Source organism: Pseudorca crassidens, chromosome 1 (assembly GCF_039906515.1).
Source record: "Pseudorca crassidens isolate mPseCra1 chromosome 1, mPseCra1.hap1, whole genome shotgun sequence".
Taxonomy (NCBI): domain Eukaryota; kingdom Metazoa; phylum Chordata; class Mammalia; order Artiodactyla; family Delphinidae; genus Pseudorca; species Pseudorca crassidens.
In genome coordinates, this window is record NC_090296.1 from 124,516,048 (window position 1) to 124,529,892 (window position 13,845).

At 37.5% G+C, this 13,845-nt stretch overlaps 1 protein-coding gene and 1 long non-coding RNA gene across 11 annotated transcripts in view; one reads left to right on the top strand and one right to left on the bottom strand.

Moving 5' to 3' along the window:
- LOC137232615 (uncharacterized) overlaps positions 1 to 9,571 on the bottom strand; it is a 30,021-nt gene extending 20,450 nt beyond the window's left edge. Inside the window, exon 1 of the long non-coding RNA XR_010947096.1 lies at positions 381 to 9,571. This is a non-coding gene — a long non-coding RNA (uncharacterized lncRNA). The remainder of the gene's footprint in view (positions 1 to 380) is intronic.
- Positions 1 to 13,845, top strand: part of NRG4 (neuregulin 4) — a 137,229-nt gene that overhangs the window by 116,476 nt on the left and 6,908 nt on the right. For 9 of the 10 annotated variants that reach the window (XM_067755028.1, XM_067755035.1, XM_067755063.1 and 6 more), the window contains one exon: positions 421 to 500. In XM_067755028.1, the coding sequence (XP_067611129.1) occupies positions 421 to 500 (80 nt within the window). Of the gene's footprint in view, positions 1 to 420; positions 501 to 10,095; positions 10,180 to 13,845 lie in introns of all 10 variants that reach the window. The other variant, XM_067755074.1, reaches the window with a different exon arrangement.

Here is a 13,845-nt window from a genome sequence, read left to right on the forward strand (position 1 = left end):
ATTAGAACCTATATTAATTGACACGATGACCAAAAAGATTGATGAACTGAAACCTTATAAAAGTGCAAATGAGTTTTTCAATAGTTGACTAAAGCCACCCCATGTCACATAAGGGTCCCAACTAATAATTAAAACTAGCCACTTGAAGAAGAGCACAAAAACTTTACACTAAAATACAACAGTTCTGCTGTCTTAAAGGAGGAAGACTAAGTGGCATCATCAGCATCGGAGGTCCCCACAGATGACCTGCCTGGCCTGGTGGATTTGTTAAATAATGGGGCATGGTTTGAGGGAAGCTCTGGCAGTTTCAGAGAGTTGTGGAAAGGAAAATGTACCTCCACATATTCAACTTTAAACTTTCTTTCCGGTTTTCCACTTACCCATTTTCCATTTGTGTGTTTCTTTCCTCTTTACTGTCAGGAAGGGCCACCTTCAGAGGGCCAGTTCGATCCAGTATGATATCAGCCTGGTAGAGACAAGCAGTACCAGTGTCCACCACAGTGAGTAAATTCAAAATGAAGTGCTTATTTTAAAGCCCTAGATTAGATGGTGGTTGTTGCATGGGATTTGGATCTATCCAAAAAATGGTTGACCCAAAATTTTTTTCTGTGGGTTTTTCATGTGAAGATGAATTTCTTACTAGCTGTATGACACAAGTCACCTTTTTACCCCAAAGAAAACCATGTTATCTCAATATGTGAAATTACGATGTTAGCTATAATGCGTTACATAGATTACTGTAAGGGACTGATCTCTCCAGAAGTGATCTGAAGTGGGCTGGTCGACAGGGAGGAGGAGGAGGATTTTTACCTACAAGTATAGGCAAATCTTTGGGAAGCTTGTAGGTCAGTTCATGTTTTAAAAGTATTGTGAGACTTCTGCCTCTGACCAAGATGGAGTAATAGGGCCTGGATTTACCTACTACTTGAAAAATTTAAAAATGGACATTATACATTAAGCAATGGTTTTCAAGACATTGGACGACAGGAAACAAAGGATCGTGATCCCTGAGAGATGGGAAACAGTTGAGATGAGCCAATGATTGCCTCAGATTATTGCCTTGAAGGAGTTTCCAGGCTGTGGCACAGGGGTTTGGGGGGATGCCCAGGCTGAGCTTGGTTGATTCCCTGAATTGAGAAGACGAAGCTGAGAGTCCAGAAACATCAATGTGGCTATAGTTCACTGAATGGAGTACTGGAAAAGAGAGAGCTGCAAAGAGAGAGAATTTCAGAGATCTTCAGTTCAAGTATTCAGCTGAGTAATAATCAGCACATATATAGTAGGAAAATACTTGAGGTTAGGGTAAGAATTACCTGACAGGATTAGAGGTACCCAGTACTCACACAAGGCTGGGAAAAGTGCCTGTTCCCAATAATAAGGCTAAAAATCCTAAATATTCATTGGGTAGTAGGTAGAGTACACAGAAGAGTGTTTCCCCAGTAGTGGGGAATAATTAGCCCTAGATTGAGCACTGCTCCAGTCCTGCCTAACAAACCTTAAAAGCAAGAACTGAAAGAATCAAGTTGTTTCCAAATAACTGCATCCGAGATCAAAGCTCAATAATACAAAAAAAAAAAAAAATCTAGTACCCAACAGGTAAAATTCACATAGCTAACATCCAATCAAAAATTACAAACCTGTTAGTTTAACATATGAAAATCAGTCAATGTGATACACCACGTTAATAGAGTGAAAGATAAAAACCACATCATCGGGCTTCCCTGGTGGCGCAGTGGTTGAGAGTCCACCTGCCGATGCAGGGGATGCAGGTTCGCGCCCCGGTCTGGGAGGATCCCACATGCTGCAGAGCGGCTGGGCCCGTGAGCCATGGCTGCTGAGCCTGTGCGTCCAGAGCCTGTGCTCCGCGACAGGAGAGGCCACAAGAGACCCATGTACCGAAAAAAAAAAAAAAAACACATCATCACAGTAGATGCAGAAAAAGCATTTAACAAAGTTTGACATCCATTTATGATAAAAACTCTCAACAAAATAGGTATAAAAAGATACTTCCTCAACACAGTAAAGGCCATTTATGAAAATCCCACAGCTAACATCATTATCAATGGGGAAAAACTGTAAGGTTTTTCTCTAAGATTCAGTATAAGGCAAGGATGCCCATTCTCACAAGTTCTATTCAACATAGTACTGGAAGTACTAGCAAGAGCAATCAGACAAAGAAAAGAAGAGAAAGGAAAAAACATCCTGATATGAAAGGAAGAAGTTAAATTATCTCTGTTTGCAGATGACATGATCATATATGTAGAAAACCCTAAACACTCATTAATAAACTGTTAGAACAAATAAATGAATTCAGTAAAGTTGCAGGATACAAAAATCAGTTGCATTTCTCTACACAGTGATCTATACAAAAAGGAAATCAAGAAAACAATCCTATCCTCAGTAGCGTCAAAATGAGTAAAATACTTAGGAATAAATTTAACCAAGGAGGTGAAAGATCTGTACAATGAAAACCATACAATTCCAATAGCATTTTTCACAGAAATAGAAAAAACAATCATAAAATTTGTATGAAACCACAAAAGACTCTGAATAGCCAAAGCAATCTTGCAGAAGAGGAGAGTTGGAGGCAACATACTTCCTGGTTTCAAATTATATTACAAAGCTACAGTAATCAAGGCAGTATGGTACTGGCATAAAAAGAAACACATAGATAATGGAACAGAATTGAGGAAACCAGAAATGAATCCCATCATGTACAGTCAATGAATTTTTGACAAGGGTGCCAAGAATACACAAAGGATAGCCTTCTCAATAAATGGTGTTGGGAAAATTGGATATCCACATAGAAAAGAATGAAATTGGACCACTATAGTGCATCATACACAAATATCAACTCAGAATGAATTAAATACTTACATGCAGGACCTGAACCATAAAACTCCTAGAAGGAAATATAGGAAAAAAGCTCCTTGGCATTTGCAATGATTTTTTGGATATGACACCAAAAGCTCAGGCAACAAAAGCAAAAATAAATAAATAAGAGGGACTACATCAAACTAAAAATCTTCACACAGCAAAAGAAATAATCAACAAAATGAGAATGCAACCTAAGGAATGGGAGAAAATATTTGCAAGCATATATCAGAAAAGGGGTTAAAACCCACAATAAATAAGGAACTTATACAACTCAATAGCAAAAAAACCAACCAACCCAATTTTAAAATGGGCCTCTCCAGCATGCTAAGCTCATTCTTTCTTTGAGTTCTCAGAGAAATGTATGTGGAATGCCTTTTTACTGCTATAATTCTAAATATATGAAATATTAAAATAACTGTTTATAAAGCAGTCAAACGGGATTTTAAGTGTAGAATTTCTTATGAGTTAATCACAAGTTTTATTTTTTAAACCTTAAGTTCAAGTAAGATTCCTCTCTCTTCTTACTGAGTGTCATAGGACCAATTACATCTTAATACATAAGCCCATGAAGGAGACAAAAAATTTCCCAGAGTTTCCAGAAATTAGTTTTTTCCTTTGTGTGTGTGACCAAAAAGGAGGAGAGGAGCAAAGGACCTGAATGGACATTTTTCCAAAGAAGATATACAAATAGCTAACAAGTATATGAAAGGTATTCACTATCATTAATCATCAGGGAAATGCAAATCAAAACCACAATGAAATATTACCTCATGACTATTATCAAAAAGATAAGTGTTGGCAAGGATGTTGGAAAAAAAGGAAACTTTGTACACTGTTGGTGGGAATGTAAATTGGTTAAGCCATTATAGAAAATGTTATGGGGCTTCCCTGGTGGCGCAGTGGTTGAGAGTCCGCCTGCCGATGCAGGGGACAAGGGTTCGTGCCCCGGTCCGGGAAGATCTCACATGCCACGGAGCGGCTGTGAGCCGTGAGCCGTGGCTGCTGAGCCTTCGCGTCCAGAGCCTGTGCCCCGAAATGGGAGAGGCCATAACAATGAGAGGCCCACACACCGCAAAAAAAAAAAAAAAAAAAAAGTTATGGAGGCTCCTCAAAAAATTAAAAATAGGACTACCGTATAATCCAGCAATCCCTCTTCTGGGTATATACCCAAAGGAAATGAAATCAGTACCTCAAGGAGATAGCTGTGCTCCCATGTTTATTGTAGCATTATTTACAATAGCCAAGATATGAAAACAACCTGTGTCCATCAGTGGATGAACGGATAAGGAAATGGTGGTATATACAATGAAATATTACTCAGCCTTTGAAAAGGAGATCCTGCCATTTGCAACAACATGAATGGACCTGCAGGACAGTATGCTAGGTGAAATAAGCCAGACAAAGAAAGAAAAATACTTCATGACCTCGTTTATATGTTTTTTTTAATCTTTTTTTTTTTGGCCACACTGCCTGGCATGCAGCATCTTAGTTCCCTGACCAGGGATTGGACCCACGCCCCCTGCAGTGGAAGTGCAGAGTCCTAACCACTGGACCACCAGGGAAGTCCCACATACGTTTTACCTACAAAAAGTTACACAGAAGCAGAGAGTAGAAGAAAGGTGGTTATGGGGGTAAGGAAGTGGGAGAAGTGGGGAGACGCTGGTCAAAAGGTTGCAAAGTTGCGGTTATGTAGGGATGAATAAATGAAGAGATCTAAAGTACAACATGATGACTGTAGTTACTAATACTATATTGTATACTGGGAATTTGTTAACATGTATATTTCATGTATATGTAAAAAAGTAAAATTGAGTAGTGGAAATCACCCAAGCTGAACAGAAAAAAGAAGAAAAGATTTTTAAATCAGGATAGTTTGAGACCTTTGGGACAACATCAAGAGTACTAACATCCACATTATAGAGGTCTCAGAAATTGAGAAGAGAGAGAGAAAGGGGCAGAGAATTTATTTGAAGAAATAATAGTTGAAAACTTCCCTAACCTAGGAAAGGAAACACATCCAGGTCCAGGAAGCACAGAGAGTCCCAAACAAGATGAACCCAAAGAGGTCCACACCAAGACACATTGTAATTAAAAATGGCAAAAAATTAAAGGTTAAGAGAGAATCTTAAAAGCAGTGAGGGAAAAACAACTAGTGATGTACAAAGGAACTCATAACACTGTCAGCTGACTTCTCAGCAGAAACTTTGCGGGTCAGAAGGGAACAGCACAGTATGTTCAGTGTGAGGAAAGGAAAAAACCTACAACCAAGAATACTCTACCCAGGAAGGAGAGATAAAGAGTTTTTCAGACAAGCCAAAGCTGAGAGTTCAGCACCAGTAAACTGGCTTTACAAGAAATGTTAAAGGGATTTATATAAGCAGAAAAGAAGAAACCACAGCTAGAAATATAAAAATTACAAAAGGAAGAATCTATAAAAACAGACTCATAGATGCAGAGAACAAATGGGTGGTTGCCAGAAAGGAGGGATGGTGGACAAAATAGGTGAAGGGCATTAAGAGGTACAAACCTCCAGTTATATAATAAAGTCATGGGGATGTAACATACAGCATAAAGAATATGATCAATAATATTATAACTTGGTATGAGACATGATTACTAGACTTATTATTTCATAATGTATGCAGATGTCAAATCATTATGTAGGACACCTGAAACTAACATAATATTGTACATCAACTATATTTCAATTTAAAAAAAAGAAAAGAAGAAATAAATAGTATAGCTACTGTGGAAAACAGTTTAGCAGTTTCTTAAAGAGTTAAACATAAATTTATCTTAATATCCAGCAATCCCATCCCTAGATAACAACCCACAATAAATGAAAACATATGTCTACACAAAGACTTGAATGTCCACAGTGGCAATATTGATAATAAACCCAAAGTGGAAATAATCTAAATATTCATCAACTAGATATGGTATGTCCATAAAATGGAATACTATTCAGCCATAAAAAGGGACAAAGTATTGATACACTCCGTAACATGGATAAATCTTTATGCTAAGTGATACCAGCCACAAAAGACCACAAATTGCATGCTTGCATTTATATTAAGGTTAATGCTATAACATGGATGAACCTTGAAGATACTATGCAAGTGGTTGCCTAGGGTTGAGTTTGGAATGGGAAGTGACTGCAAAAAAATTAAACATAGAATCACTATATGATCCAGCAATTCCACTTCAGGGCATATACATAAGAGAATCCAAGCCAGGAGCTCAAATAGTTATTTGTATACCACTGTTCATAGAAGCATTATTCACAATAGCCAAAAGATGGAAACCACCCAAATGTCCATCAAGGAATGAACTGACTGGACAGCTGCATGTAAATCAATGAAGTTAGAACACACCTTAATACCATACACAAAAATAAACTCTAAATGGCTTAAAGACTTAATCATAGGACATGACATCATAAAACTCTTAGAAGAGAACATAGGCAAAACATTCTCTGACATAAATTGTACCAAGGTTTTCTTAGGTCAGTCTCCTAAAGCAATAGAAATAAAAGCAAAAATAAGCAAATGGAACCTAATCAAACTTATAAGCTTTTGCATAGCAAAGGAAACCATAAACAGAACAAAGAGACAACCCACGGAATGGGAGAAATATTTGCAAATGATGCAACCAACAACGGCTTAATCCCCAAAATATACAAACAGCTCATACAACTCAACAAAAAACCAAACAGCCCAATCAAAAAATAGGCAGAAGAACTAAACAGACATTTCTCCAAAGAAGACATACAGATGGCCAACAGGTGCATGAAAAGATGCTCAACGACTCTAATTATTAGAGAAATGCAAATCAAAACTGCAATGAGGTATCACCTCATACTGGTCAGACTGGCCATCATTAAAAAGTCTACAAATAACAAATGGTGGAGAGGGTGTGGAGAAAAGCAAACCCTCCTACACTGTTGGTGGGAATGTAAACTGGTGCAGCCACTATGGAAAACAGAGGTTCCTCAAAAAGCTAAAACCAGAGTTGCCATATAATCCAGCAATCCCACTCCTGGGCACATATTCAGACAAAACTATAATTCGAAAAGATACATGCACCCCTGTGTTCACAGCAGCACTATTCACAATAGCCAAGACATGGAAACAACCTAAATATCCACTGACAGATGAATGGGTAAAGAAGATGTGGTATATATACACAATGGAATATTACTCAGCCATGAAAAAAGAATGAAATAATGCTGTTTGCAGCAACATGGATGGATCTAGAGATTATCATACTAAGCGAAGTAAGTAGAAAGACAAATACCATGTGATATTACTTATATGAGGAATCTAAAATATAACACAAATAAACTTATCTATGAAACAGAAACAGACTCAGAGACATAGAGAACAGAATTGTGGTTATCGGGGGTGGGGGTGGGGGAGTGATGGAGTGGGAGTTTGGGGTTAGGAGATGCAACCTGTTATATATAGAATAGATAACAACAAGGTCCTACTGTATAGCATAGGGAACTATATTCAATATCCTGTGATGAACCATAATGGAAAAGAATATTTTTTAAAAGATTGTATATATATGTATAATGGAATCACTTTGCTGTACAGCAGAAATTAACACAACGTTGTAAATCAACTATACTTAAATAAAACATTTTTTTAAAAAGGAATGAATTGATAAACCCAAAGTGGTACATAAATACAATGGAATATTATTTAGCCTTAAAAAGGAATCAAATTCTGATTCATGCTACAACATGGATGAACTTTTAAGACAGTTGGCTAAGTGAAATAAGCCAAACACGAAAGATAAGTATTACATGATTTCACTTATTTGAAGTATCTAGAGTAATCAAATTCATAGAGACAAAGTAAAATGGTTGTTACCAGGGGCTAAGAGTAGGAGAATGGGGAGTTATTTAATGACTACAGAGTTTCAGTGTGGGATTATGAAAAAGTTTTGGAGATGCATGGCGGTGATGATTGTACAACAGTGTGGAACTGAACTGTACAGTTAAAAATGGTTAAAATGGTAAATCTTATTATGTATATTTCACAATAAAAAGCCAGAAAGAGATGCTGTTATTAAATGATACTGTCACATGATTCATTTTAATATGCTCAGAATTAACTTTTGAGTTATCAAGAGATTGAGATGTGTTCCTCTACTTTGTAATTGAGTGAAATCATGTATTTTAATGGTTTGGTGAGTTTGTTGATTTTTGCTAAATTTGTAATAATGATACTGTCTGGAACTACATTCATTTGTAAAATGCCTGATGGTAAAGTAACCAGTGAAGAAATTCTCAGAGAACTGAAAATTTATTATTGAGCATGGTTTTAACTGGGAAGATTAACACAAATAAGGCTAAGTGTGACAAGAAAAAATGTAGGAATGGTTGACTGAATGCACAAGGATCCGTGTTTGTAATTCACCAATAACATTTCTCTTCAAAAGGTTTGCCTCTTAATTTTTTTTTTCAGAACGTTCAATGGGATGGTAAAAACTCAATTATTTTTTAGAAAATGTACACACATAAAAAACAAGTCGACCTCTTCCTGTTTATAAAGACATGTTTGTAATAAAATAGAAGCTACCTTGGAGCTTTCCACACAGAGGTACTCTGGTTTCATTGAGGAAAGAGTTTTGGCACTTAAGTATTAATTTGCTGCTTTCTTTTAATGGAGGCAGAAAATGTCACAACAAAGGGTAAGAATCTAGATAAGGTACTGGGCATAGCTCACAAAATTAGCTGACTGACCACTTATTTTTTCAAGGTCAAACAGTCTATCAGTAACTGCAAGGCCATTACTTTAAGAAAAGCAAAAAGAAATGCCTTTTACCGCATGTGACAAGATCTGTGTCATGAAAATAAGGTTGATCATGAGGACTGGGAATTGCTTAATGCTATTAGCTCGTATTTGTTATGAAAATCACAGCATGATGGTACACTCTATTTTAAATTTTATTAATGACCTGCTTTCACCAGGAAACTCCTCTTGCCACCACACCATAAAGCTTTATTCATTTTATCACTCCCTTCTGATAGGTTTGTTCGTGTCACCATGTGTGCCTCTGGAATATAAACCTCCCTAGGCAATCTTTTCAATTCGTTCATTAAGTAAACCTACAGCCTAAAGTCCTAGCATACATTTAGATTGTGATTATGTATCCCTATGGCAATAATGCACTAGTTCTGAAAGTACAGCTCTTCAAATGAAAAGAAAGCAGTGTAATACGTAATCATGAACATCAGGTGTCTGTAGGTGCCAGGCACTGTGGTTGATATTTCATATCGGAGAAGGAGAACTCTTTTAAGTCCTAACACCCATTGTGAGGCAGGTGGTATTATTCTCACTCTACAGAAGAGAAAACTGAGGCTTAGAGAGGTTAACATCAAGATCACACATGAGGTGGTAGAACAAGGATTTAAACCCCAAGTCCAAGTTTTTTGTACTGCACTTATGCTTCCACAGATATGGGTTACAGACTTAGGGCTCATCGGCTATGGAGGGAATTGTCCCTACATTAAATAGTCCTAGCTAGCCACAGGGTTTTTTTGTTTTGGTTTGGTTTGGTTTTTAGTCCTGATTTTTGTTTTGTTTTTGCTACTTTCTTCTGTTTTCTTGCCATCAGTTATTAATTTTTATTGCCATTAGAATGACTCATTCTGGCAATCTTTTCCCCTTACTCTCTTTATCATTTGTAATATCTTTCAAAAAATTCACCAACGGGGCTTCCCTGGTGGCTCAGTGGTTGAGAGTCTGCCTGCCCATGCAGGGGACACGGGTTCATGCCCCAGTCTGGGAAGATCCCACATGCCGCGGAGTGGCTGGGCCCATGAGCCGTGGCCACTGGGCCTGCGTGTCCAGAGCCTGTGCTCCGTAACGGGAGAGGCCACAACAGTGAGAGGCCCACGTGCTGCAAAAAAAAAAAAAAAAAATTCACCAGGCTTGTTAGAACCTCAGGTAACAGAAAACAGGCAGTGAGGAAAGGCAGGGACACTTTCCTCTGTGAGATCTGAATGGAGGTGCTGACACACTCTTCTGTGTTCTGAGGAGCGCTGTGTGGCTTATTTGGATGTTCTAGGCTAGTTCACCTCAACTCTTCATATCACAAACAGAAGGGGTGGATGTATATGTGTGAATAAAATAAAGATGTGTTGGAAGGTGTGCATATAAAGAAAAATTGAGATGGAGAAAACATCTTAATTCTTATTTTCTATAGGTCATGGAGAACATTGAAGAAATATCACAGTGAACCCAAATCACTGCTTTTTTGTTACAAAGGCAGAAAATGTAACACCAAAAGGTAAAAGAAATTAAACATTAATCCTTCTTTGTTCTCTAAATAAAAGACTGAAAGTTATCATACCCTGAAACACTGTCCTATTGCAAGGTATGTGTGTTTCTGTCCCGTGTATTATTAGCTCATTTGCAGTAGGTAAATAGGGGAGTAATATCAATCCTATGTGAGAGTTGCATTGGTCAAACATGATTTTTCCCAGTAAGCTAATGTGTTGAAGCATCCAGAGGCAAACTTTCTCACAGCTAAGGAGAAACTTTTAGCAAATATACCACGACCCTAAGAGAAAAGATGAAAATCCTAACTAAGGGCCAGGAGAGGCTTTAGTGGCTTTCACTGTGTTAAGCTGTCTGGGGAAGTTGCAAGTACAGGTAAGGCATGAAGACATTTCACCCGGTGATCAGAAAAAAAGCATTGATTGATGGTGAAACCACACAACTTGTCTCGGGACTTAATAACTCACAGGTTGTTATGTCTCGGTGCAGAATGAATTCGGTGAGGGACAAAGTGGGAGGTAAGAAGTGGATTTATTAGTATAGGATGCTTCTGAAGGATACAAGTGGGCAGGCAAGAGAGCTCTGCCCCAGGAACTAAGTGGGCTACGTTTTTATAATCAAAGGAAAAGTGGGAAGTGGGAGAAGCCCACCTTCTTCCACATTCTTTGAGTAGACATCACGCTTACATCACTAGCTCCTCCTTTGGGTGGGTCAGAGGAGTTTTTGACCCTGTTTGGTCAAACGGGGACTGTCATGGTGCTATTCAAATCAGCAGAAGGGTGGTAACATAGGCTAAAATATGTTAAATCATCTCAGGTTTCAGTATGGGGGTCTTATACTTTGGAATGCCACCTTTCCCCTGTATTCCTGTACATGCTCAGGTGCACATCCTAAGGATCATTATCTTGCTGACCTTGACCAGCAGGCTGCAGGCCTTGTTTTTTCACTTAATGGCCTGGGGCATATCTCGTGCTTTTATTGCATGGTTTCATTGTTAAGCAGAGCTGTTTTGTTTCACAGTGTTCTGATTGCTTTCTTGAGTGTTCATTAGCTTACAATGGTCTCCCAAAGTTCCCTTTGTGTCTATAATCCCCTAATGGGACTTCTAAAACTACCTGTGTTAACTATCCTGCTCTATCCCTATCATTGGCAGCTACCTTTAGATCATATTTTTAATATTGATGAAAATCATTTCTCTATGAGAAGCAATTGATTTCAAGGATCTATATCTGAAAGAAACACAAGCCCAAAAGTTTAAGTATACAGAAGATGGACTAATTCTCAGTGGATACTAGTGGAAATTTAGGATTCTAGTTTTTGTTACTGCTCAGGCTACAAAATTCCAAACTTATTTTCCCCATAAGGCTTTTAATTTTAGGGCATGATTTTGCAGAATGTGAGGTTTTCATCTTATTAGGAGCAAAATAAAGAATTCATTAGGCCAGACAGTTTCTTCAGTTTTTCCAACTGTGTAGTTACCCTGAAATATAATAGAAAAAACCAATGGCAACTTTCAGGACATATGAAGAGTTGTGGAGTAGCTTGGAGCAGTGGGAGTTCTGAACACCAAAGGTCTAGGGCTAGTAAATAGCTGAAGCAGAGGAGCAAGCTCTGGCCAAATGAACAGCCCACCTGTGAACAACTTCCCCTTCAAGCCAGTTCTCCACATCCTTGCCAACACTTGTTTTTGTTTGTTTTAACAGCCATCCTAATAGGTGTGAAGTGGTATCTCATTGTGGTTTTGATTTGCATTTCCCTAATTAGTGATGTTTAGCATCTTTTCATGTGCTTATTGGTCATCTGTATATCTTCTTTGGATACCTGCCTATTCAAGTCCTTTGCTTATTTTGAACTAGGTTTTCTCTTGTTGCTATTGTTGCATTTTAGGAGTTCTTCAAATATTCTGGTTATTAATCCCTCAGTCGGTACGCACTGACTTTTCCCAACAGTCTAGCCCAGTGTGAGCACTGTGAATTGAATCTGTCACTAGTGCCACTGATTCATTCATTCACTCATTCATTTACCTATCATTCACTTACAACTAATACATATGAGCTTGAGGCACTAGAGTATACAAAACAAAAAACCCTCACAGAATTTTTTAACAGACTATTTTTTTAAAAGTTACAGATTTATAGAATGATTGAGAAGACATTGCAGAGAGTTCCCATATACTTCCCTCTCACACACAGTTTTCCCTATTAAACATCTATGTAAAATGTACTAGTGCACTACATTTGCTAATATAAATGAAACAATTATAAATTAAATGAAACAACGTTTACAAAAGTCTATAGTTTACTTTTTGTTATAGTTTTATGGATTTTGACAAATGCATCATTTTATGTGTCCACCACTACAGTATCATGTTGAATAACTTCACCACCCTAAAGATCTCCTGTGCTCCATCTACTCAGCCTTCCCAATCTCACAGTGATAACCACTAATCCCTTTACTAGCTCTATAGTTTTCCAGAATGTCATAGTTGGAGTCATAGAGTATGTAACCTTTTCAGACTGTCTTCTTTCACTTAGCCATATACAAATTAAACTTCCTCTGTGTCTTGTGGCTTGATAACCTTTTTTTTAAAAAAATAGCTAGGTTATGTGACTTTTGGTGGTTTAAAAAAGTTTTTATGGTAGAAAAACATACATAAGATGTACGATTTTTACATATACAATTCAGTGGCATTAAGTATATTCACACTGATGCAACCATCACCACCATTCATCTCCAGAACTTTCTCAGCATTCCATACTGAACACTGTACCCATTAAACAATAACTCCCCATTCCTCCACTCAACACCCTGGTAGCCAACATTCTACTTTAAGTATTTGAATATTCTCAATACTTCATGTAAGTAGAATCATGTATTTGTCCTTTTGTGTGTGCCTTATTTCACTTACCATGTCTGCAGGGTTCATCAGCACTATAGTATGTATCCAAATTTCATTCCTTTATGTGACTGAATAATATTCCACTGTATCTATCTACCACATTTTGCTTATTCATTCATTAATCAATGAATATGAGTCATTTCACCTTTTGGCTATTGAGATAATGCTTCCATGAACATACATGTGCAAGTATCTGTTCAAGCCCCTGTTTTCTGTTCTTTTGTATAAATACCCAGAAGTGGAATTGCTGAGTCAAATGCTAATTCTGTATTTAATTTTTTGAGGAACTGCCTTACTGTTTTCTACAGCAGCTATACCACTTTATATTCCTAGCAGCAATGAACAGAAGTTCCAGTTGCTCCCCATCCTTGCCAACACTTTTTTTTTTCCCCAATAATAGCCACCCTAATGGGTACGAAGTGGTATTACATCATGGTTTTGATTTGCATTTCCCAAATGGTTAGTGATGTTGAGCATTTTTTCACGTGCTTATTGGCCATACTGTATCTTCTTTGGATACCTGACTATTCAAGTCCTTTGCCCAGTTTTGATTTGGGTTGTCTTTTGTTGCTGTTGTTGCATTTTAGGGTTTTTTTATATATTAATGGATATTAATCCCTCATCAGATATGTGATTTGCAAATATTTTCTCCCATTCTGTGGATTGCTTTTTTCACTCCATTGATAGTGTCCTTTGATACATAAATGTTTAATTTTTGATGAAGCCCAGTTTGTTTTTTCTTCTGATGCCTATGACTTTGGTGTCATATCCAAGAAA